The sequence below is a fragment of the Tamandua tetradactyla genome, chromosome 1 (genome assembly GCF_023851605.1).
Source record: "Tamandua tetradactyla isolate mTamTet1 chromosome 1, mTamTet1.pri, whole genome shotgun sequence".
Taxonomy (NCBI): Eukaryota; Metazoa; Chordata; class Mammalia; order Pilosa; family Myrmecophagidae; genus Tamandua; species Tamandua tetradactyla.
The window spans coordinates 83,881,494-83,908,339 of record NC_135327.1 but is presented as its reverse complement, the minus strand read 5'-3'; the positions used below and the strand labels follow the sequence as shown (position 1 = coordinate 83,908,339).

At 38.3% G+C, this 26,846-nt stretch overlaps 1 protein-coding gene across 5 annotated transcripts in view; it reads right to left on the bottom strand.

The window, feature by feature from the left end:
* The window catches only part of TARP (TCR gamma alternate reading frame protein), a 65,928-nt gene that overhangs the window by 21,291 nt on the left and 17,791 nt on the right, over positions 1-26,846 (bottom strand). For all 5 annotated transcript variants that reach the window (XM_077119522.1, XM_077119515.1, XM_077119524.1 and 2 more), the window contains exons 3-4: positions 26,452-26,499; positions 21,096-21,143 (exon numbers count right to left, since the gene is read on the bottom strand). In XM_077119522.1, coding sequence (XP_076975637.1) covers positions 21,096-21,143; positions 26,452-26,499 — 96 coding nt within the window. The remainder of the gene's footprint in view (positions 1-21,095; positions 21,144-26,451; positions 26,500-26,846) is intronic.

The window sequence follows — 26,846 nt, the reverse complement described above, 5'->3', positions numbered from 1 at the left end:
GAATGGACATTTGCACACTGGTGTTTCTTGCAGCAGTGTTCTTGATCCACAATGAATGGAGGTGGCCTAAAGGTATAAAGACTGAGGAATGGAAGGGAGAACTATGGTGTACATAGACAATGAACTACTGAGCAGCCACAAGAAGGGATAAAGTAGTGAGGCATGCAACTAGATGAATGAAACTTAAGAGCTGTATGTTGAATGAAATGTCAGTAACAAAAGGACAAATATTATCAAGTCTCACTCATGGACTAACTATAATATAAAAACAGTGAATTTAAGTCAAGAGCATGGATTATCTGTTGGGGCTTATTGTAAAGGGTCCTAGATTGTAAGCTCCTATAGCACTCATATATATTCAGGACATGTAACTGCTAATTCTAATTTCTGAGATACTGAGATGTTTGTATATAACACGGTGTTTCCCAGAAATTTTGGGGAATTATTGTGACACCTGACACTCAGAGTTAGAGCTCTGAAGCTATGAAAGTCAACAGTACCCTATACAGGAACTGTTTAAAAATTTGAAAGAGTGATCAGACATTGAGTAGAGACATGAATGAAGCTGATCTGGATAGGACTAAGGTATATCTAAAGACTGGGTAAAGGATGATATTGTCCATGTTTTAAAACTTCAACTTCTGTGAGACTAAAGGGAGAGATGTTTATTTGGTGAAAAATTTATATTTTTGGTAGTGCATTTCCTAATTTAATTTGTATGGTCAGTTTAGTTGAACACCATAAATACAAGGAATCTTGAATAGGGAATGAGATCTTGGTTTGTCCAGGTTAATGTGATGCCCCAATAAATCCCAGAGTGATTTGGACAGTGAATAAAGAAGTATTTGCAAAGTCTTCTTGGGGGACTGGGAAAAAGGAGGAAATATTCAACTTTCCTATTTGAGAATTTCTGATATTCTTTTGAGCAGTGGGGATAATCAAATCAATAGGCCAAGCCCTTGATCTTAGGGTTTGCCCCTATGAAACTTCTTGCAAAGGATAGTCTAAGTCTGCTTAAAATTAGGCCTAGGAGTCACTCCCCCAGAGAACCTCTTTTGTTGCTCAAATGTGGCCTCTCTTTCTAAGCCAATACAACAGGGGAACCCACTGCTCTCCCCTCCTATGTGGTTCATGACTCCCAGGGGTGTGACTCTCCCTGGCAACGTGGGACAGAAACCCCAGGATGAGGTGAACCCCACATCAAGGGATAGAGAAAATCTTCTTGACCAAAAAGGGAAAGAGAGAAATGAGGAAAAATAAAGTGTCAGTAGCTGAGAGATTTCAAACAGAGTAGAGGGGTTATCCTGGAGGTTATTCTCACACGTTATATAGATATCCCTTTTCAATTTATGTTGTATTTGAGTGGCTAAAGGGAAGTACCTGAAACTGAAGAACTGTGCTCTAGTAGCCTTGTTTCTTGAAGAGGATTGTATGAAGATATAACATTTACAGTGTGACTGTGTGATAGTGAAAGTTTTGTGTCTGATGTTTCCCTTATCTGGGGTATGGACAGATGAGTAAAAAAAAATATGAATAAAAATAAATAGTAGGGGGAACAAGAGTTAAAATATGTTGGGAAAATGGAAATAGTAGTGGTCAATGGGAGGGAGAGGTAAGGGGTATGGTATGTATGATTTTTTTCTTTTTTCTTTTTATATCTTTTTCTGGAATGATGCAAATGTTCTAAAAAATTGTCATGGTGATCAATATGCAACTATGTGATGATATTGTAAGTCATTAATTGTATACCATGTATGGAATGTTTGTATGTTAAGAATATTTATGTTTATATGTGGTTTTGGCAATAAAAATACTTTTTAAAAATGGACAAAAGACATGAATAGACATGTTTCCAAAGAGAAATACAAAGGGTTAAAAAGCACATGAAAAGATGCCCAATTACACTAGCTATTAGGGAAATTCATATCAAAACCACAATGAGATATCATTTCACATTTACCAGGATGACCACTGTTAAACAAACAGAAAATTACAAATGTTGGAGAGGAAATGGAGAAACAGGAACACTTATTCACTGCTGGTGGGATTGTAAAATGGTACAACCGCTATGGAAGACAGTTTGGTGGTTCCTTAGGAAGCGAAGTATAAAACTGCCAAATGATTGGCATTCCTGCTCCTAGGTATATATCCAGAAGAACTGAAAGCAGGTACATAAGCAGACATTTGCACACCAATGTTCATAGTTGCATTATTCATGACTGCCAATAGATGGAAGCAACCCAAGTATCCATCAACTGATGAATGGATAAACAAAATGTGGTATATACATATGATGGACTATTATTCTGTGTAAGAAGAAATGAAGTCCTGAGTCATGCAACAACAAATGTGAACCTGGAGGGCATTATGTTCAGTGAGATAAGCTAGACATAAAAGGAAAATATGGTATGATCTCACAAATATGAACTAAATATAATGAGCAACTTCATGGAGTTAATATCCTAAATATAGATTACCAGAATTCAAAATGAGGACAGAAAATGGGGAACTGATGCTTAATTTGTGCAGAATTTCAAAGTAACATTGATTATAAATTTTAGGAAATGTATAGAAGTGATTGAGACACATTATTGTGTGTGTGTGTAAATAACAGCGCTGAATCAAGTATGTGATTGTGGTTAAAAGGGGAAGTTTAGGGTCCTGTATATCACTAAGAAGGAAAGCTAGAAGGCACAAGGGATTTTATAACATAACAAACCCTTTTGTGAATGATAAATGTGGTTAATAGTACTCGTACATGAATGCTCTTCCATAAATTACAACAAATGTCCATTATAACTGCAAGCTATTAATCACAGAGTAGTATATGAGAAAAATGCACCTAACACAAACTATGAACTATAGTTAACAGTAATATCTCCATGTTCTTCCATCACTTGTAACAAAGGCAACACATGGAAGCAAAGTGTCATTAATAGGGGGTTATAAGAGATATGGGTTTTTTATTTTTGGAGCTATGAAAATGTTCAAGAATTAGTTGTGGTGATATAAGCATAGCTCTGTAATTATACTGAGAGCCACTGACTGTACACTCTGGACAAATGGTATGGTGTGTGAATGAACTGCATTAAACATAAATAAATATACCATTAAAAAAGATAAAGAATTACAAAGACTAAATAGCAAAATTGCAGAAGAAAGTCCTTCATTATCAGTAGTAACTTAAAATGTAAATGGATTAAACTCTAAGCATATAGCATATAGTCAGGTCATGGTTTGTTATCTAAAGAGATACACCTTAAATCCAAAGACTTAAGCAGATTGAAAAGGAAAGGATGGAAAAAAAATATTCAGTGCAATTATTAACCCAAAGAGAGCTGGAATAACTATACTATATAAGATTAAATATACTTAGGTCAAAAACAGTTATGACAAACAAAGACAGTCATTATATACTGATAAAGTGTCAATCAACAAGAAAATGTAACAGTTACACATATATATGTACCTAAAAGTACAGCCACAACACATATGAAGATAATACTGACAGATTTGTAGGGAGAGATAGTTCTACATCAATAGTAAGAGACTTTTGTATGCCACTTTCAATCTATACAGAATATCAATAAGGAAATACAAAACTTGAGCAATACCCTAAACCAACTAAACCTAGCAGACATATTGAGAACACTTCACCCAATAACAATAAAATACACATTCTCTTAGGGGCCAAGATGGCGGCTTGGTAAGGTGCGCACGTTTTAGTTCATCCTCCAGAACAACTACTAAGTGACCAGAAACAGTACAGAACAGCTCCTGGAGCCACGGCAGAGACCGGACACACAGCGTACCCCAGTCTGGACCAGCTGGACTGGCTGCGAGTCTCCGCAGTGGTAAGTTTCCCGAGCAGCGCGTGCTTCCCCAAGCCGTAGTGGCCAGCAGCCGGCGCCCCTCCCTCACGGGCGGCTTCCCAGACCAGCTGCAAGTCTCGGAAAAGCGAGTTCACCAAGCCGCGGTGGCCGGCGACCGGCACCCCTCCCCCACAGGCAGCTTCCCAGAGGGAAAGGAAAGAGTCTCCAACAGTAGCAGGGACTGAGTCCAACCAAACACCGGTGGTGGCTTTGATGGACAAATTCTGACTACTAGGGGTGGGCCCCCAGCTCAGGCGAAACTGATTGGGGCGGAGGTCGCCTGTTGGGCTGACTGAAAGAGAGGAAAGGGGATGAAACGGAACCTTCTGCGGCTGTTTCTACGGAGGCTTGGTTGCCTCTGGACTCAGCACCGGGATTGCACAGGCTGCAACGGCCCAAAACGCAGAAGCAGGCTGCTTTCAGGGCTGTCTGCCACCTGGGCCTTCCCCACAGGAGGGGTGAGACGCAACTCAGGTGGAGTCCCTCTCTCAAGGAATTCAGATCCCAGGGCTTCGCAATTTGAAGCCATTAAAACCAGCCTACAACCTTTCCTCTGTCTCCACCATGCCCCCAGCAGGGAGAGCGTTCCAAAGTTAAAGGAGCGACAACATATTTTGCTGGTGGGACCTGCAGACAGACAAGCACCACGTACTGGGAAGGATAAGAAAAACAGAGCCCAGAGACTTCACAGGAAAGTCTTTCAACCTGCTGGGTCTCACACTCAGGGAAAACTGATGCAGGTGATTCCTTTCCCCCGAAAGGAGGCCAGCTTAGTACGGGAAAACCCAGCTGGAGTCTGTAATACCTATGCAGACCTTCCTAAGGGTAGGGAAGGAAAAGGCACCTTACAAGCAGGACAAGAAACAAGAAAATAAGAACTGAAAATTTACCCTCTCTTAAACAAAACTTAAGCTAGAGGCCCAGAAAAAGCTGAACTGAAGGTCAAAGAACAGATAGACAACAAATTCATCTAGCAAGAAATCCCTAGGTAAGATAAGTGAAAGAAATCTCCAGAATAAACTAATTAAGGTAATTAAATGTCCAGACGCCAGCAAAAAATAACAAATCACACCAGGAAAATTGAAGATATGGCCCAGTCAAAGGAAAAAACCAATAGTTCAAATGAGATACAGGAGCTGAGACAACTAATTCTGAATATACAAACAGAAATGGAAAACCTCCTCAAAAACCAAATCAATAAATTGAGGGAGGACATGAAGAAGGCAAGGAATGAACAAAAAAGAAGAAATGGAAAGTCTGAAAAAACAAATCACAGAACTTATGGGAATGAAAGATACAGTAGAAGAGATGAAAAAACAATGGAAACCTACAATGGTAGATTTCAAGAGACAGAGGTTAGAATTAGTGAATTGGAGGATGGAACATCTGAAATCCAAAAAGAAACAGAAACTATAGGGAAAAGAATGGAAAAACTTGAGCAGGGGCTCAGGGAATGGAATGATAATATGAAGCGCACAAATATACGTGTTGTGGGTGTCCCAGAAGGAGAAGAGAAGGGAAAAGGAGGAGAAAAACTAATGGAAGAAATTATCACTGAAAATTTCCCAACTCTTATGAAACACCTAAAATTACAGATCCAAGAAGTGCAGCGCACCCCAAAGAGAATAGATCCAAATAGGCGTTCTCCAAGACACTTACTAGTTAGAATGTCAGAGGTCAAAGAGAAAGAGAGGATCTTGAAAGCAGCAAGAGAAAAACAATCCATCACATACAAGGGAAACCCAATAAGACTATGTGTAGATTTCTCAGCAGAAACCATGGAGGCAAGAAGACAGTGGGATGATATATTTAAGTTACTAAAAGAGAAAAACTGCCAACCAAGAATTCTATATCCAGCAACATTTTCCTTCAAAAATGAGGGAGAAATTAAAACATTTTCAGACAAAACGTCACTGAGAGAATTTGTGACCAAGAGACCAGCTCTGCAAGAAATACTAAAGGGAGCACTAGAGACAGATAGGAAAAGACAGAAGAGAGAGATGTGGAGAAGAGTGTAGAAAGAAGGAAAATTAGATATGACATATAAAATACAAAAGGCAAAATGGTAGAGGAAAGTATTACCCAAACAGTAATAACACTAAATGTTAATGGACTGAATTCCCCAATCAAAAGACATAGACTAGCAGAATGGATTAAAAAACAGGATCCTTCTATACGCTGTCTACAGGAAACACATCTCAGACCCAAAGATAAACATAGGTTGAAAGTGAAAGGTTGGGAAAAGATATTTCATGCAAATAATAACCAGAAAAGAGCAGGAGTAGCTATACTAATATCCAACAAATTAGACTTCAAATGTAAAACAGTTAAAAGAGACAAAGAAGGATACTATCTACTAATAAAAGGAACAATTCAACATGAAGACATAACAATCATAAATATTTAGGCACCGAACCAGAATGCCCCAAAATACGTGAGGAATACACTGCAAATACTGAAAAGGGAAATAGACATATCTACCATAATAGATGGAGACATTAATTCCCCACTCTCATGAATGGACAGAACATCTAGACAGAGGATCAATAAAGAAACAGAATTTGAATATTACAATAAATGAGCTAGACTTAACAGACATTTTTAGGACATTACACCCCACAACAGCAGGATACACCTTTTTCTCAAGTGCTCATGGATCATTCTCAAAGATAGACCATATGCTGGGTCACAAAGCAAGTCTCAACAAATTTAAAAAGATTGAAATCATGCACAACACTTTCTCAGATCATAAAGGAATGAAGTTGGAAATCAATAATAGGCAGAGTGCCAGAAAATTCACAAATACATGGAGGCTCAACAACACACTCTTAAACAACCAGTGGGTCAAGGAAGAAATTACAAGAGAAATTAGTAAATATCTCGAGGCGAATGAAAATGAAAACACCACATATCAAAACCTATGGGATGCAGCAAAGGCAGTGCTAAGAGGAAAATTTATTGCCCTAAATGCCTATATCAGGAAAGAAGAAAGGGCAAAAATTTGGGAATTCACTGTCCACTAGGAAGAACTGGAGAAAGAACAGCAAACTAACCCCAAAGCAAGCAAAAGGAAAGAAATAACAAAGAGTAGAGCAGAAATAAATGAAATTGAGAACATGAAAACAATAGAGAAAATCAATAAGACCAGAAGCTGGTTCTATGAGAAAATCAACAAGATTGATGGGCCCTTAGCAAGACTGACAAAAAGAAGAAGAGAGAGGACGCAAATAAATAAGATCAGAAATGGAAGAGGAGACATAACCACTGACCTCACAGAAATAAAGGAGGTAATAACAGGATACTATGAACAACTTTAGGCTAATAAATACAATAATGTAGATGAAATGGACAAGTTCCTAAAAAGGCATGAACAACCAACTTTGACTCAAGAAGAAATAGATGACCTCAACAAACTAATCACAAGTAAAGAAATTGAATCAGTCATTCAAAAGCTTCCCAAAAAGAAAAGTCCAGGACCAGACAGCTTCACATGTGAATTCTACCAAACATTCCAGAAAGAATTAGTACCAACTCTCCTCAAACTCTCCAAAAAAATTGAAGTGGAGGGAAAGCTACCTAATTCATTCTATGAAGCCAACATCACCCTCATACCAAAACCAGGCAAAGATATTACAAAAAAAGAAAACTACAAACCAATCTCTCTAATGAATATAGATGCAAAAATCCTCAACAAAATTCTAGCAAATCGAATCCAGCAACACATTAAAAGAATTATACATCATGACCAAGTAGGATTCATCCCAGGTATGCAAGGATGGTTCAACATAAGAAAATCAATTAATGTAATACACCACATCAACGAATCAAAGCAGAAAAATCACATGATCATCTCAATTGATGCAGAGAAGGCATTTGACAAGATTCAACATGCTTTCCTGTTGAAAACACTTCAAAGGATAGGAATACAAGGGAACTTCCTTAAAATGATAAAGGGAATATATGAAAAACCCACAGCTAATATCATCCTCAATGGGGAAAAACTGAAAACTTTCCCCCTAAGATCAGGAACAAGACAAGGATGTCCACTATCACCACTGTTATTCAACATCGTGTTGGAAGTTCTAGCCAGAGCAATTAGACAAGAAAAAGAAATACAAGGCATCAAAATTGGAAAGGAAGAAGTAAAACTAGCACTGTTTGCAGATAATATGATACTATACATCGAAAACCCTGAAAAATCTACAGCAAAACTACTAGAGCTAATAAACAAGTACAGCAAAGTAGCAGGTTACAAGATCAACATTCAAATATCTGTAGTGTTTCTATACACTAGCAATAAACAAGCTGAGGGGGAAATCAAGAAACGAATTCCATTTACAATTGCAACTAAAAGAATAAAATACTTAGGAATAAATTTAACTGAAGAGACAAAAGATCTATACAAAGAAAACTACAAAAAACTGTTAAAAGAAATCACAGAAGACCTAAATAGATGGAAGGGCACACCATGTTCATGGATTGGAAGACTAAACATAGTTAAGATGTCAATTCTACGTAAATTGATTTACAGATTCAACGCAATACCAATCAAAATCCCAACAACTTATTTTTCAGAAATAGAAAAGCTAATAAGCAAATTTATCTGGAAGGGAGGGTGCCCCGAATTGCTAAAAATATCTTGAGGAAAAGAAACGAAGGTGGAGGTCTCATGCTGCCTGACTTTAAGGCATATTATGAAGCCACAGTGGTCAAAACAGCATGGTACTGGCATAAAGATAGGTATATCGACCAATGGAATCAAATAGAGTGCTCAGAAATAGACCCTCTTATCTATGGACATTTGATCTTTGATAAGGCAGTCAAGCCAACTCACCTGGGACAGAACAGTCTCTTCAATAAATGGTGCCTAGAGAACTGGATATCCATATGCAAAAGAATGAAAGAGGACCCGTATCTCACATCCTATACAAAAGTTAACTCAAAATGGATCAAAGATCTAAACATTAGGTCTAAGGCCATAAAACAGTTAGAGGAAAATGTAGGGAGATATCTTATGAAGCTTATAACTGGAGGTGGTTTTATGAACCTTATACCTAAAGCAAGAGCAGTGAAGAAAGAAAGAAAGAAATGGGAGCTCCTCAAAATTAAACACTTTTGTGCATCAAAGAACTTCATCAAGAAAGTAAAAAGACAGCCTACACAATGGGAGACAATATTTGGAAACGACATATCAGATAAAGGTCTAATATCCAGAATTTATAATGAGATTGTTCAACTCAACAACAAAAAGACAGCCAATCCAATTACAAAATGGGAAAAAGATTTGAACAGACACTTCTCAGAAGAGGAAATACAAATTGCCAAAAGGCACATGAAGAGATGCTCAATGTCCCTGGCCATTAGAGAAATGCAAATCAAAACCACAATGAGATATCATCTCACACCCACCAGAATGGCCATTATCAACAAAACAGAAAATGACAAGTGCTGGAGAGGATGTGGAGAAAGAGGCACACTTATCCACTGTTGGTGGGAATGTCAAATGGTGCAACCACTGTGGAAGGCAGTTTGGCGGTTCCTCAAAAAACTGAATATAGAATTGCCATATGACCCAGCAATACCATTGCTAGGTATCTACTCAGAGGACTTAAGGGCAAAGACACAAACGGACATTTGTACACCAATGTTTATAGCAGCATTATTTACAATTGCAAAGAGATGGAAACAGCCAAAATGTCCATCAACAGATGAGTGGCTAAACAAACTGTGATATATACATACGATGGAATATTATGCAGCTCTAAGACAGAATAAACTTATGAAGCATGTAATAACATGGATGGACCTAGAGAACATTATGCTGAGTGAGACTAGCCAAAAACTAAAGGACAAATACTGTATGGTCCCACTGATATGAACCGACATTAGTGAATAAACTTGGAATATATCATTGGTAACAGAGACCATCAGGAGATAGAAATAGGGTAAGATAATGGGTAATTGGAGCTGAAGGGATACAGACTGTGCAACAGGACTGGATACGAAAACTCAGAAATGGACAGCACAATACTACCTAATTGTAATGTAATTATGTTAAAACATTGAATGAAGCTGCATGTGAGGTATAGTGTTTTTTTCTCTCTATTATCATTTTATTTCTTTTTCTGTTGTCTTTTTATTTCTTTTTATTAATCAATGCAAATGTACTAAGAAATGATGAATATGCAACTATGTGATGATGTTAAGAATTACTGATTGTGTATGTAGAATGGAATGATTTCTAAATGTTTTTTAGTTAATCTTTTTTAATTAATAAAAAAATATATATACATTCTCCATGGGTACAAACTGATCTTTCTACAGAATAGATCATATCTTAGGCCACAGAACAATTGTCAATAAATTTTAAAATATTGAAATAATACAAAGTATCTTCTCTGACCTCAGTTGGATGAAACTAGTAATCTATAACATGAAGTGGAAAATTCAGAAATATGTGGAAATTAAACAATGTACTCTTAAACAACCAATGGGTTAACAAAGCAATCACAAGGGAAATTAGGAAATATCTCCAGGTTAATGCACATGAAAAAACAACATATAAAACTAATGGGATGCAAAAAAGGCAGTGCTGAGAGGGAAACTGATAGCTCTAAATGCTTATATTTTAAAAAGAAGAAAGAGTTCAGATAACACCTAACTTCAAAGCTGATAGAACTAACAAAAAAAGAGTTAGTTTTTTGCTCTTCCCAAAATGAGCAAAATGAAGGAAATAAAGATCAAAGTGGATATAAATGAAATAGAGAATAAAAAATAGAATCAACAAGACCAAAAGTTAGTTCCTGGAAAAGATTAATAAAATTGAGAAACCCTTAGTTAGATGAAGAAAAAAAGAGAGAGGACACAAATGACTAAAATCAGAAATGGAAAAGGGGATATTACTACTGAATCCACTGAAAGCAAAGGACTATAAGAAGATACTATGAACTATATAACAACAAATTAGATGACCTACACGAAATGGACACATTCCTAGAAACACACAAACCTATAATGACTTAAAAAGAAATAAATGTCAACAAACCCATTGAATCAGATCAAAAACCTTGCAGCAAAGAAAAGCCCAGGAACAGATGGCTTCTTGGGAGAATTTTACCAAATATTCCTAGAAGAAGTAACACCAACACTGCTCTAATTATTCCCAAAAACTGAGAAGAGGGAACACTCCATAATTTGTTCTATAAGGCAAATATCACCCTCATACCAAAGCAAATAAAAATACTACAAGAAAAGAAAATTACAGACCAGCATCTCTGATGAATATAGATGCAAAGATCCTCAACAAAATACTTGCACACTGAATTTATCAGCATATTAATAGACTTATACTCCATGATAAAATGACATTTACCCAGTAATGTAGGGGTTATTCAATGTTAGAAATTGAATAATGTAATACATTCTGTCAATACATTGACAGAATGAAGGAAGACACCTATATAGTCATCTCAGTTGAGGCAAAAATAGGAATCCAGCACCCTTTCTTGATAAAAACACCTAGAAAACTAGGAATAGAAGGAAGCTTCCTCAACATGATTAACAATACAACTATAAACACATGCTTTCATCAAATGTACCACATCAATGCAAGGTGTTAACAGCAGAGTGATATATGGGAATCCTGTATTTCATGCATGGTTGTTCTATAAACCGACAACATCTCTAATTTAACAAAAAATCCTGTCAGTTGTCTTCTGAAGACCATGCATACACTGCCATCATGTCTTCATTGCTTCTCAGGGCCTTGGCTTTGGAATTTCTTCCACTATGTCTATATCTTATAGGAAGAATAGAGAACTGAATAACTATATGGATTCTTGATTCAGATGGCATAGGCAATACCCCAGATCACCACTAACTAGCTCTGTATCGTGGGGTAAGAAGTTCATTTATTTTAGCTCATTGCACTCATTTCTATAATGGCAAAAAAAGGAGTTTTACTGCCTCATAGGAGTGTTATGAAAATTACATGAGAAAATATGTGCAGAACACAGCTTAAGACCTTCCATATGAAATACATTCAATAATAGCTGGTTAATATTATTGCATACTAGCAAGAATCATAGATTTAAAAATGTTTAGAAGGGAGGAGAAAGAAGGAAATATTCAACTTCCCCATCTGGGGAATTCTTGATATTCTCACAAGCAGTGGGGACAACCAATTCAATAGGCTGAGCTGTTGATCTTGAGGTTCACCTATATGAAACTTATTCCTGCAAAGGGGAAGCTAAGCCTACTTATAATTATGTCTAAGAGTCACCCTCCGTGTGGTGTAAACATACAACAGACTACTGAACAGCCGCAAAAGGAATGAAGTTGTGAGGCATGGAACTAGGTGAATGAACCTTAAGGACAGTATGTTGAATGAAATGTCAGAAATAAAAAGACAAATATTATCAAGCCTCACTCATATGGACTAACTATAACTTAAAAACTCAGCAAACTAAAGTCAAGAGCTTGGGTTATCAGGTTGGGGCCTATTATAAAGGGTCCTAGATTATAAGCGCTTATAGAAGTCACATATATTCCGGAGTTGTAACTGTTATTTCTAAATTCTAAGATACTGAGCTGTTTGTATATAACCTGGTCATTCCCAGAAACTTCAGGTATTTATGAGACACCTGAGACTAAGAGTTAGAGCTCTGAAGCTATAAAAGTAAGCAGTACCCCATACAGGAACTATTTAAAAAGTTGGAAAAGGGATCAGACCTTGACTAGAGATATGAATGAAACTGATCTGGATAGGACTGGGGTAGATCAAACTATAGGGTAAAGGATGATCTTGTCTATATTTTAAAACTTCAACTTCTGTGTGAGACCAAAGGGAGAGATGTTTATTTGTTGCAAAATTTATATTTATATAAATTTTTTGTTGGGTAGTAAATTTTTGTATTGGGTAGTACATTACCTAATTTAACTTGTATGGTCAGTACACTTGAATACCATAAGTACATGGAATCTTGAATACGGCATGAGATCTTGTTGGTTTGTCCAGGTTAGTGTGAAGTCCCAATATATCCCAGAGTAATTTGGTCAGTGAATAAAAAAGATTTGCAAAGTCCCCTTGGAGGACTGGGGAGAAAGAAGGAAATATTCAATTCCTCCATTTGAGAATGTCTAATATTCTCACAAGCAGTGGAGAGAACAAAATCAATAGGCCAAACCTTCGATCTTGGAATTTGCCCTATGAAACTTATTCCTGAAAAGGATAGGCAAAACCTACTTAAAATTATGCCTAAGATTCACCCCCAGAGAACCTCTTTTGTGGTTCATATGTGGCCTCTCTCTCTCTGCCAACTTGGCTTGTGAACTCACTGCCTTCCCCCACTATGTGAGACATGACTCCCAGAGGTACGAATCTTCCTGGCAATGTGGGAGGGAGATCTGGGACATGGCATCATAGGATTGAGAAAGACTTCTTGACCAAAAGGGGGAAGAGAGAAATGAGACAAAATTTCAGTGATGGCTGAGAGATTTCAAACAGAGTTGAGAGGTTATCCTGGAGGTTATTCTTATGTATTATATAGATATACCTTTTTGTTTATGGTATATTGGAGTGGCTGTAGGAAAGTACCTGGAACCATAGAGCTGTATACCTATAGTCTTGTTTCTTGAAGATGACTGTATTACTACATAGCTTTTACAGTGTGACCATGTGTCATGGTCAGGTTCATGTGTCAACTTGACCAGGTGGTGGTACTGTTAGTCTGGTTGGGCAAGTGCTCCCTGTCTTTTGCTACGAGGACATTTCATAGAATTAAATCATGATCACATCAGCTACATCCACAGCTGATTCTATTTGTAATCAGCCAAGGGGAGTGTCTTCTCTAATGAGTGATGCTTAATCTAATCACTGGAAGCTTTTTAAGGAGAATTCAGAAGAAACAGGCTCTCTTCCTGCTTTAGCTGGTGAGCCTCTCCTGTGGAGTTCATCCAGACCCTCCATCAGAATCATCAGCTTCACAGCCTACCCTACAGATTTTGGACTCTTCTTTCCCACAGTTACATGAGGCACTTTTATAATTTTTTTGTTTATGAATATTTCCTATTGATTCTGTTTCTCTAGAGAACCCTAACTTATAAAACTTGGTACCAGGAGTGGTTCTTAAAAAACAGAATCTTAAAGATTGGTTTTTATGAATGGTTTTCTAAACTGACTGGACTCAAAGGCACTAAGGACTCTGATTCCCATAATCAGAATGACATTGCCAGTCCATGAAGTGAGTTGGCAAAAGAGATAGTCAAAATATCACCATTTGATTCTTCTAATGCTTTGCTTGTATGAAGCCAGGCTCTGGGGGATAATGTTTTTGACACCTTTATGGAGATTTGTGGAAATAGTAAGTATAGAGATGTTGGCTGGTTGTTGTTAGACATGCTGTATACATTAATGAGTGAGGTTGGGCTTAAGACTTCAAACGAGAAGCTTAAGTGCTGTCTGACAGATGTAGACATTTCTGTGAGTGTCCTGAAGGAAAATCTTACTTCCTGTAGCCATAGACTTAAGATCTCTGAAAATCAGACTCAGAATCTTATTGTTAGAGCAGCAGCTTTACAACGTAAACTGAAATCTCAATGTTGCCTGGTGTCTGCCATTAAAGTAAGGGCATTGATTGGAAAGAAGTGAGATCCTGAAAAATGGATGGCTACATCTGGATTGATAATGATGTCGGTGGAGAGGTTGAAAACCTAGGTCACACTGAGTCTTCTCTAGATAACCCTGTAATAGTCTGCCCTGAGGACATAGCCACCCCACCTCCAGCCTGCCTTGATGAGTTGGTTACCTAACCGCTACCTGAAGGGATTAGCCCTAGAGTGATTTAATCCTGTTTCACCAGATGAAACTGCAAATGAATGCCCTGAAGCAAATGGCTTGGAAGATATTTCTATTCTTTTCATGACCCACCCCCCCACCCCTCATTTCTTCCAGACCTATAACTAGACTAAAGTCCCAATAGGCCCTTAAAGGTGAGGTGCAAAGTATCACACATGAGGAGGCACGTTACACTCAAAAAGAACTGTGTGAGTTTTCCAATTTATATAGACAGAAATCAGGGGGATATGTGTGGCAATGGATTTTAAGGGTGTGGGATAATGGTGGAAGGAATATAAGGTTGGATCAGGCTGAATTTATTGATATGGGCCCACTAAGCAGAGATTCTGCATTTAATGTTATAGCTCAATGGCTTAGAAAAGGCATTAACAGCTTGTTTGGATGATTGGCTGAAACAGGGATCAAAAGGTGACTGACATTACCTGAAGTTGAAATGCCAGAACTGCCCTGGTATAATGTAGATGAAGGGATCCAGAGGCTTAGAGAAATTGGAATGTTAGAGTGGATTTATCATGCAAAGCCTGCTCTTACACCCCAGGAATGTCCGGAGGATGCACCTTTTACCAGAACAGTGAGAAATAAATTTGTGAGACTAGTGCCATCATCCCTGAAGAACTCTGTAGTTGCACTTCTCTGTACATCATATATTACTGTAGGAACTGCTGTCACTGAGCTGGAATCCTTAAACACACAGGGGATGACCAGATCCCGAGTTGGCAGAGGCCAGGTGGCAGCACTTAATCGCCAAAGACTGGGTGGACGTGGCTATTATAAGAGATGGCAAACTCAAAGCAGGAGTCAAAAATAATCTGACTCACAGAGCTTTGTGGCATTGGCTAGTAAATCATGGGGTATCTAGAAATACAATACATGGCAGTCTACTAAATTCTTGTTTGAGCTGTGTAAACAAAAGGGTTCTAAGTCAAGTGAGCATAAGTCTAATCTGAATTACCAAAAGACAGAGTCACGGTCCCTTAATCAATTTCCAGACTTGAGACAGTTTACGGACCCAGAGCACCTTGAAAGAAGGGGAGGCCAGGTAACTTTGGGGGAGAACCCTGTTACACTGCCACAAATCTATACTGTTAATCTTCCCCCAAGCCTTACCCAAGGAGACTGATGGCCTTTTACCAGGGTAACTGTGCATTGGGGAAAAGGAAATGATTAGGTATTTTGGGGATTATTAGACACTGGTTCAGAAGTGACATTAATTCCAGGGGACCCAAAACGTCACTCTGGTCAACCAGTCAGAGTGGGGGCTTATGGACATCAGGTGATTGATGGAGTTTTCACTCAGGTCCATCTCACAGTGGGTCCAGTGGGGCCCTGGACCCACTTTGTAGTTATTTTCCCAGTTCCAGAATGCATAATTGGAATAGACATACTGAGCAACTGGCAGAATCCCCATATTGGCTCTCTACTCATGCAGTGAGGGCTATTATGGTGGGAAAGGCCAAGTGGAAGCCACTAGAACTGCCCCTACTGAGCAAAATAATAAATCAGAAACAATACCAGATTCCTGGAGGGATTGCAGCGATTACTGCCACTCTTAAGGATTTGAAGGATACAGGGGTGGTGATTCCCACCACATCCCCATTCAATAATCCTATTTGGCCTGTGCAGAAAACAAATGGATCTTGGAAGATGACAATGAATTATTGTAAGCTCAACCAGGTGGTAACTCCAATTGCAGCTGCTATTCCCAGTGTGCTATCATTGCTTGAGAAAATCAGTACATCCCCTCATACCTGGTATGCAGCTATTGATCTGGAAAATGCTTTTTTCTCAATAGCTGTTAGTAAGGACCACCAGAAACAGTTTGCTTTCAGCTGGCAAGGACAGCAATATACTTTCAGTGTCCTACTTCAGGGGTATATCAACTCTCCAGCCCTATGTCATAATCTTGTCCACAGGGACCTTGATCATTTCTCCCTTCCACAAGACATCACACTTGTCCATTATATTGATGATATTATGTTGATTGGACCTAGTGCGCAAGAAGTAGCAACCACTCGACTTATTGGTAAGGCATTTGTGTGTCAGAGGATGGGAGATAAATCCAATAAAAATACAGGGGCCTTCCACCTCAGTGAAATTTCTGGGTGTCCAGTGGTGTGGGGCATGTTGAGATATCCTTTATAAGGTGAAGGATAAGTTGCTGCATCTGGCCCCTTCTACTGCTACAAAAGAGGCACATTGTATTAGTTAGGGTTCTCTAGAGAAACAGAATCAACAGGGAACACTTACAAATATAAAATTTATGAAAGTGTCTCACGTGACTGTAGGAATGCAGAGTCCAAAATCCACAGGGCAGGCTGCAAAGCCGATGACTCCAATGGATGGCCTGGATGAACTCCACAGGAGAGGCTCACCAGCCAAAGCAGGAATGCAACCTGTCTCCTCTGAGTCCTCCTTAAAAGGCTTCCCATGATTGGATTTAGCATCACTAATTGCAGAAGACACTCCCCTTTGACTGATTACAAATGGAATCAGCTGTGGATGTAGCTGACGTGATCATGACCTAATCCTATGAAATGTCCTCATTGCAACAGACAGGCCAGCGCTTGCCCAATCAGATGAACAGGTACCACAACTTGGCCAAGTTGACACCTGTCCCTAACCATGACACACATCATCCCATTGGTCTCTTTGGATTTGGGCAACAGTATATTCCTCATTTGGGTGTGCTACTCTGGTCCATTTATCAAGTGACCAGAAAAGCTGCTAATTTTGAGTGGGAACCAGAACAAGAGGAGGCTCTGCAACAGGTCCAGGCTGTTGTACAAGATGCTCTGCCACTTGGACCATATGATACATCAGATCCAATGGTGCTGGATGTGTCAGTGGCAAATAGAGATGCTGTTTAGAGCCTTTGCAGGCCCCTATAGGAGAATCACAACACAGACCCTTAGGATTTTGGAGCAAAGCCTTACCATCTACTGCCAATAACTACTCTCCTTTTGAGAAACAGCTTTTGGCCTGCTACTGGGCCTTAGTAGACTGAACACTTAACCTTGGGCCACCAAATTATCATAAGACCTGAGTTGCCTATCATGAGCTGGGTGTTGTCTGACCCACCAAGCCATAAAAAGTTGGGCATATGCAGCAGCACTCCATCATGAAATGGAAATGGTATATATGAGATAGGGCCAGAGAAGGTCCTGAAGGCACAAGTAAGTTACATGAGGAAGTGGCCCAAATGCCCATGGTCTCCACTCCTGCCACATTACCTTCTCTTTCCCAGATCAGAGCTATGGCCTCAAGGGGAGTTCTTTACAGTGAATTGACTAAGGAAGAAAAAACTTGGGCTTGGTTTACAGATGTTTCAGCACAATATGCAGGTATCACCCGAAAGAGGACAGCTGCAGCACTACAACCCCTTTCTGGGGTATCCTTGAAGGACAGTGGTGAGGGAAAATTCTCCCAGTTGGCAGAACTTTGAGCAGTGCACCTGGTCGTTCATCTTGCTTGGAAGGAGAACTGGCCAGAGATGCATTTATATACTGACTCATGGGCTGTTACTAATGGTTGCTCATGGGCTGTTTGGAAAGCCTATAATTGGAAAATTGGTGACAAAGAGGTCTGGGGAAGAAGTAGGTGGATAGACCTTTCTGAGTGGGCTAAAAACATGAAGATAATTTGTGTCCCACCTGAATGTGCCCCAGAGGGTGACTTCAGCAGAGGAAGGTTTTTATAATCAAGTGGAAAAGATGACTCGTTCTGTGGATACCAGTCAGCCTCTTTCCCCAGCAACTCCTGTCATTGCCCAATGGGCTCATGAACAAAGTGGCCATGGTGGTAGGGATGGAGGTTATGCATGGGCTCAGCAACATGGACTTCCACTCACCAAGGTTGACCTTGCTACATCCACCACTGCTCAGTGCCCAATCTGCCAGCAGCAGAGACCCACACTCAGCCCCCAGTATGGCACCGTTCCCTGAGGTGACCAGCCAGCTACATGGTGGCAGGTTGACTACATTGATCACTCCCTTCATGGAAAGGCCAGCGATTTGTTCTAATTGGAATAGACACATACTCGGGATATGGGTTTGCTTTCCCTACATGCAGTGCTTCCACCAAAACTACCATCCATGGGCTTACAGAATGCCTTATCCATCATCATGGTATTCCACACAGCATTGCTTCTGATCAGGGAACACACTTCACAGCAAATGAAGTGCAGGAATGGGCACATGCTCATGGAATTCTCTGGTCTTACCATGTTCCTCATCATCCAGAAGCAGCTGAATTGACAGAACGGTGGAATGGCTTTTTGAAAACTCAATTATGGGGCCAACTAGGTGGCAATATCTTGAAGGGCTGGGGTAATGTTCTCCAGGAAGCTGTGTGTGCTCTGAATCAATATCTGCTGTATGGTGCTGTTTCTCCAATAGCCAGGATTCATGGGTCCAGGAACAAAGGGGTAGAAATGGGAGTGGCCCCACTCACTATTACCCCTAGTGATCCACTAGGAAAATTTTTGTTTCCTGTCCCTGTGGCCCTGAGCTCTCCTGGTCTACAGGCTTTAGTTTCAAAAGGGGTAGTTCTTCACCAGGAAAAACAACAATGATTCCATTGAACTGGAACCTAAGACTGCCACTTGGTCACTGTAGGCTATTCATGCCCCTGGATCAACAAGCCAAGAAGGGGATTACATTACTGGCTGGTGTGATTGACCCTGACTACCAGGGGGAAATAGGACTGCAACTACACAATGGAGGTAAAGAAGAGTTTTCCTGGAATATAGGAGATCCCATTGGGTGTCTTTTAGTACTACCGTGCCCTGTGATTAAAATCAATGCAAAACTGCAACAACCCAATCAAGGCAGGACTACCAATGGCTCTGAAACTTCAGGAATGAAAGACTGGGTCACCCCACCAGGCAAAGAACCACGGCCAGCTGAAGTGCTTGCTGAGGGTAAAGAGAACATGGAATGGATAGTGGAAGAAGGTAGTGATAAATATGAACTATGGCCACATGATTAGTTATGAAATGAGGACAGTAATGCTGTTTTGTTCATGTTATACTATTTAAGTTGTAAGATATCAAAGTTAAGAATGAATATTACCCAAGGACTTGCACCCTATTCTGGAGAGATTTAATGTGTTTCTGGTTATATGTAGGACAGTTGAGAATTGTTAGGTGAGGAAAAAAATGTGTCTTTTATTGTTTTCTATTATTTAGAAACTAGGTATGGTTTAAGGTGATATGTACAGCTGCCAAGTTGACAAGGGGTGGACTGTCATGGTCAGGTTCATGTGTCAACTTGGCCAAGTGGTACCTGTTTGTCTGGTTGGGCAAGTTCTCCTTGTCTTTTGCTATGAGGACATTTCATAGAATTAAATCATGATCACATCAGCTATATCTGCAGCTGATTCCATTTGTAATCAACCAAGAGGAGTGTCTCCTCTCATGAGTGATGCTTAATCTAATCACTGGAAGCCTTTTAAGTAGGATTCAGAAGAGACAGGCTCTCTTCCTGCTTCGGCCAGTGAGCATCTCCTGTGGAGTTCATCCAGAGCCTCCATCAGAATCATTAGCTTCACAGGATGCCCTACAGATTTTGGTCTCCACGTTCCCATGGTCACATGAGACACTTTTATACATTTTATATTTATAAATATTTCCTATTAATTCTGTTTCTCTAGAGAACTGTAACTAATACACTGTGTGATTGTGAAAACCTTGTGTCTGATGCTCTTTTTGTGCAGGGTATGGACAGATGAGTCAAAAAATAAGGATAAAAAATAAATAAATTATAGGAGGGTAAAGGTTACAAAATTGGGTAGACTGAAATACCGGTGGGCAATGAGAGGGAAGGGTAAGGGGTATGGGATGTATGAGTTTTTTTCTTTTTTCTTTTTATATCTTTTTCTGGAGTAATATGAATGTTCTAAAATGATCATAGTGATGAATATACAACTATGTAATGATATTGTGAGCCATTGATGTATAGCATGTATGGACTGTGTGTATGTGAAGATTTCTCAAAAAAATTTTAAAAATATATATTAGTTCCATGTATTCCCCAGTCATTATAAACAAAAACACTGCAAGTTAATAAAAACCATGTATCCCTCAGTCATTATAAACAAAAGCAACACAAATAAATAAAAACCATTAGTTGAAATAGTTCAGAGCATATCACTGTATGCTCTAATTTACAGTCAATCCCATATCAAAACCAGAAGTTTACTGAATTATGATGACTCCTAGGAAAGGTGATTAATTTAAAATATTTTCTAATCTATTCTGCAGCATCCAGCCATTTTGATTTTTCTGTCTTAGGCCAAGCAAGTTAAAAAGTTGATCAAAAGGAAACATATACTATAGCATGACCTTCAGGCAAGCATTTACAAAAACTTACCATTTTGATTTTTCAAACTAGGTTCCATAAAAACAGTAGGAATGACACCTAGAAGAAATGAAAGGAGGCTTTAGTCAGTTGTTTGAACTCATAATATGTAAATAATTTGGTGACAGAGATACAGTCATTAAATATGAGTCCCACAATCCAAGGAGTAATTGTCTGATGCTATGCAATTCAGCAGACCCAATGAATTTATTATAATTCAGCAGACCCAATGGATTTATTATAATTCAGCAGACCCAACTGATTTATCATATTTCTGCACATCATGTTGAAGCTCTGAAGAATGTTGAAATTCATGAAAGATACACCTTTTCCTTTTATCACAACCTGAGTGCCCTATCCAAGACTGTCTTGTTTTCTTTCTGTATTCACACCTCCTTGCATAATGCCTCCACAAAGTAAGTGTTCAATAAACACTTGTTGAATAAGCAGTAGTTTCTTAGACCTTACACCCAAAGCACAAGCAATGAAAGAAAAAATAAATAGGAATTTCTCAAAATCAAATACTTCAGTGCTTCAAAGGATTTTGTCAAAAGGGTGAAAGGCAACTGATTCAATGGGAGGAAACATTTGGAAACCACATATCTAATAAGGGTTTGATAACTAAAATATAAAAAGAAATCCTAAAACTCAACAATAAAGAGACAAACAATCCAATTTAAAAATGAGCAAAAAACATGAATAGACATGTTTCCAAAGAGAAAATACATGTGGCTTAAAAGTACAAGAAAATAAGATCAGCTTTACTAGCTATTATGAAAATGCAAATCAAAACCACAATGAAATATCATCTCACACCTACTAGAATGGCTGCTATTAAATAGGAAACTACAAGTGTTGTAATGGATATGAAGAAACAGAAACTCTTATTCACTGCTAGTGGGAACATAAAATGGTACAGTTGCTGTGGAGGGCAGTTTGGCGATTCCTCAGGAAGCTAAGTATAGAGTTGTCTTACCAACCTGCAATCTTGCTACTAGGTATATACCTGGAAGATCTGAAAGCAGGGGTATGAACAGACATTTGCACACTGATATATATAGCAGCATTATTCACAATTGCCAAAAGATGCAAACAACCCAAGTGTCCATAAACAGATGAATGGATAAACAAAATGTGGTATGTATATATATATATATATATACACACACACATATATACACATATATATGATGGAATATTATTCAGCAGTAAGGAGGAATGAAGTCCTGAAGTATGTGAAAACATGGATGAACCTTGAGGATATATGTCAAGTGCTATAAGGTAGGTATAAAAATACGAATATTGTATGATCTTACTGATATGAACTAATCATAATATGTAAACTCGTAAACATAACATATAGAATATATATTTGGGTTTTCCATTTTATATTTATGCCATTGTGTTTTCTAAAAATAAAGTTTTACTTCTAAGTTTCTGATATTTAGAACTTTTTTTTCTTATTTCACTGATTCAAATCTAGAGCACAATGTTTACATGAAAATGAATATCTTTGTCTGGGTCCAACTTTGCAGTGTAGGGGAGATATGAAATCTTGACTGTAAGCTACTTATTTTATTTTATCTCTATCTTTTTTTCTGGGAGAGAGTATGTAGGATACTGTTTATGGTGACTTAGAACTATGTACCATAGAAAAACTTCTTCTTAATTCATTCCTTCCAGTATGAACCCATTGTAAATAGGACCTTTTGATGAAGTTACTTCAGTTAAGCTGAGGCCCAACTTAATCTGGATAAATCTTAATCCTTTTACTGGAGTCCTTTATGAACTGAGTGAAATTGAGACAGAGAGAGAAAGTCATGAGAAGAGGCCAGAAGTTAACAGAACCTAGAGAAGCCAAAAGAGCCTTCCATCTGTACTGACCAGGAGAGAAAAGCCAAGGACCACAGATTGCCAGCAGCCATTCACAGAACACCACTGTATCTGGGAGAAAGCATCACCTTACTAATGCTTTGATTTGGGACTTCTCCTAGTCTCAAAACTGAGCCAGTAAATTCCCATTGTTTAAGCAAAAAAAAAAAAAAAAAAAAAAAAAAAAAGAATACAGGTTACCAGGATATAGAATGAGGCTAATGAATGGGGAGCAATTGCTTAGTATGTGCAGAATTTTTAGCTTGAATTTAAATGCTTGGAAATGGACAGAGATGACAGTAGCACATTATGGTGAGAATAATTAATAGTAATGAATGGCATGTGAATGTGGTGGAAAGGGAAAGTTTAGCCACGTATGTCACCAGAAAGAAGGTTGGAGGTTAAAACATGGGAATAACAGCACAGCAAATCTTGTGGTGGACAATGACTATAATTAACTGTACAAATATAAAGAATTTCTTTTGTGAACTAAACCAAAAGTAAAATACTATTACAAGGAATTAATAATAGAGGGGTATATGGGAAAATGTATCTATTGCAAACTATGAACTATAGTTAAAAGTAATATTTTAATATTCTTTCATCAATAGTAAAAATGATCACACCAATACCATGGGTCAATAATACAGGAGATATGGGGTACAGAAGGATTTGAGTTTTCTTTTTTTCTTTTTATTTTCTGGAGTAATGAAAATGTTCTAAAATTGATTGTGGGACTGTATGTACAACTATGTGATGATACTGTGAGGTATTGATTGTATACCTGAGATAGTTTGTATGGTGTGTGGATGTATCCCAACAAAATTGCATTAAAAAAAAGTCCAGAAGCAATTTAGCAACTTTTCTCCATTCTGCTTATAAACAGAAGCCACAAATAAAGACCATTTGTTGAAACAGTTTAGAATATATCACTGTATCCTCTAATTTATAGTCAACCCCATGACAAAACCAACTGCTTGCTGTGTTAAGATGACTCCTAGGGGGGTTGAACCACAATGTTAAGGGAATAGATGGAAGTGTAGGTGGTTCTGTATTTGGTCTATAAGTAATATTACTATATTGAAGATGAACAAGTTTGAAAGGACACATAGACCTATATGTCCCACTGATTAACACTAGAAATATGAATTAGTTCTTGCAAGAATTACTTCAAAGACACGATTCATGTACAAAAAGTGTTTAACTCCAGGGTACGGGGGAAAACTGCTGTTGCATGCTATGAGCTATGTTCCAAATGAAACACAGATTTCCACAGCAACAGCAGAGGTAAATAATGGGGGAAGGGACAAGAGTTAAGAGGAGGTTTAGATTTCCTATTTGGTGAGAGTGTGTTTATTGATTTTCTTTCTCTTGGAAACAATGAAATTATCTAAAATTTAGAGTGTTGATGGACTGTGGACTTTGGGTACTACACATGATGCCTGATGAAAGCAGGTGACTGAAGGATGTACTGACTGAGAAGTAGATTGGTGAATGATGGTGTATATTTATGAATGAAAGTTGTGCTGCTACAAAAAAAAAAAAAAAAACAAAGTCATGAGACATGCAACTATGTGAATAAATCTGTGGGATGTTTGGTGAGGCAAAATAAGCCAGGAACAAACCAACAATAATGGTATGGTCACTTTTGGAAAATGCTTATAAGAAAACAGGGCCCTAGATTGTAAGCTTTTAGAGGAGACACATTAAGTCTGGAGTGGTGGTTATCATTTCTGGATTTTGAGAGGCTGTTTTATATATACATATATATAACCTGATATTTAGAAATAAGAATGAAGCTGATCAGGTTGGGGTTAAAGTAATTCAGAACACATGGGTAAGGAATTCAGTGTCTATATTTTAGAACCACACATACTCTTTGAGACTAAATGAAGAAAGGTTTATTTGGTCTGGAACTGAAATTTTCTGTAGTGCATAATCTAATTCAATTTATCTGTATAGCTCATTTGAACAGCTGAAACACAGAGAGCCTAGAATAAGAAAGAGGTCCTTTAATCCTTCTAGATTATTGTAATGCCTGGACACATTCTAGAGTATATTAAGTAGATAATCAAAATGTATTGGCAAAGTCCCTTGAGGGATGGGAAAAAGAATATGAAACTATTAAACCTACCCTCAAGGAATCACCTGATACTGTGTCAAACTTTAGGGATACTCAAATCAATAGGCCATGCCCTCGATCCTGGGGCTTACCAAGCTTATATAGTTAGTGGATAAGCTTAGACTACCTACACACATGCCTAAGAGTTACTTCTGGAGAATCTCTTTTGTTGCTCAGATATTGCCTCACTCACTCTAAGCCCAACTCTGCAAGTGAAATCATGCCCTCCCCACTATGTGGGACATGACATCCGGGGGTGAAAGTCTGCCTGGTGACGTGGGAGAGGACTCCCAGGGATGAATCAGGCCCTGGCACCGTGGGATCAACAATTTCATCCTTACCGAAAGGGGGAAAAGAAGTGGAACTAATAAAGTCTCAGTGGCTGAGAGAGTTCAGATAGGGTCGAGAGGCTATTCTGGAGGTTGCTCTTATGCAAGCTTCAATTAGACACTGCTACCTATCACAACCTGCCAAACCCCAACCAGGACCAATCCAGCCAATCCTAAAAAACAGCTAGAGCAATTTATAATATTCCACAAGGGTTCCAGACACTAGAGTAACTTTCCAGAAATCTACAACCTCCAGATGGGTCCCTGGTCTAGATAAGTCCTGAAAACTAGAGGGCCCAGTGCCTCCAGAACATCAGATAGTTCCATCTCCCTACCCCATATTAGTAACAGACCCTTCCAATATGAAAAATTTAGGATGGCCATAGTCCAAACACCTGTAAAGAGAGGGATGGAAAGATCAAAGGTGATGGTAGAGTTGTACAGTGAAGATAGGATTTAACAAATTAATATAAATACTGAATCATTAAATTGATCTTTTAGTTTCCAGTATCTTAGAGCAGCTAGAAGTAAAAACCTAAAATTGTGGAATTGTAACCCATGTCAAATTCTGAAATATGTTCTACAACTAATTGTGCTGTGCTTTGAAATTTATTGCTTTTTAGTATATGTTGTTTTTCACAAAAAAAGAAGGAAAAAAAGTTGATTGTGATGATAAAAAAAATATTTAAGACTTCTAGCCTCCTATATTTTGGAGCAGCTAGAAGGAAAAAAATCTGAGAGGATTGTATGGCAGCCCATGACAAACTCTGGGATCAGTCCTGGAACTAACTACTTGTTAAAGAGTGCTTTGAAAAGTATTGCTTTTTTATTTCTTTGCATTGTATATATGTTATACTATATAATAAAAAAATTAAAAAAAAAAGACGACTCCTAGGAAATGAGTGGTTAATCAAAAATACTCCCTAGTCTATTCTGCAGCATCCAGCCATTCTGAGTTTTCTATCTTCGGCCAAGCAAATTAAAAAGTTGATCAAAAGGAAACATACCATAGCATGACCTACAGGCAAACATTTACAAAACTTACCACTTCCACCTTTCACACTAGCTTCTGTAGTCTCTTTAAGAATGACACCTAGAAGAAATGAAAGTAAGCTTTAGCCAGTTGTTCGGGCTCATAATATATAAACAATTTGCTGACAGAGGGACAGTCATTAAAAAATATAATCCCCACAAATCCAAAGGGTAATTTTTCTGATGCCATGTAATTAAGCAAACCCAGTGGATATATGGTATTTGTGCACATGGAGTTCTGAATGGTGTTGAAGTTCATGAAGGATACACATTTTCCTTTTATCACAACTTGAGTGCCATATCCAAGACCATCTTGTTTCCTTTTGTATTTACAGCTCTTAGCACAATACTTTCCATTAAGTAGGTATTCAATAAACACTTGAATAGAAAGTTATCAGAAAAAGTGAT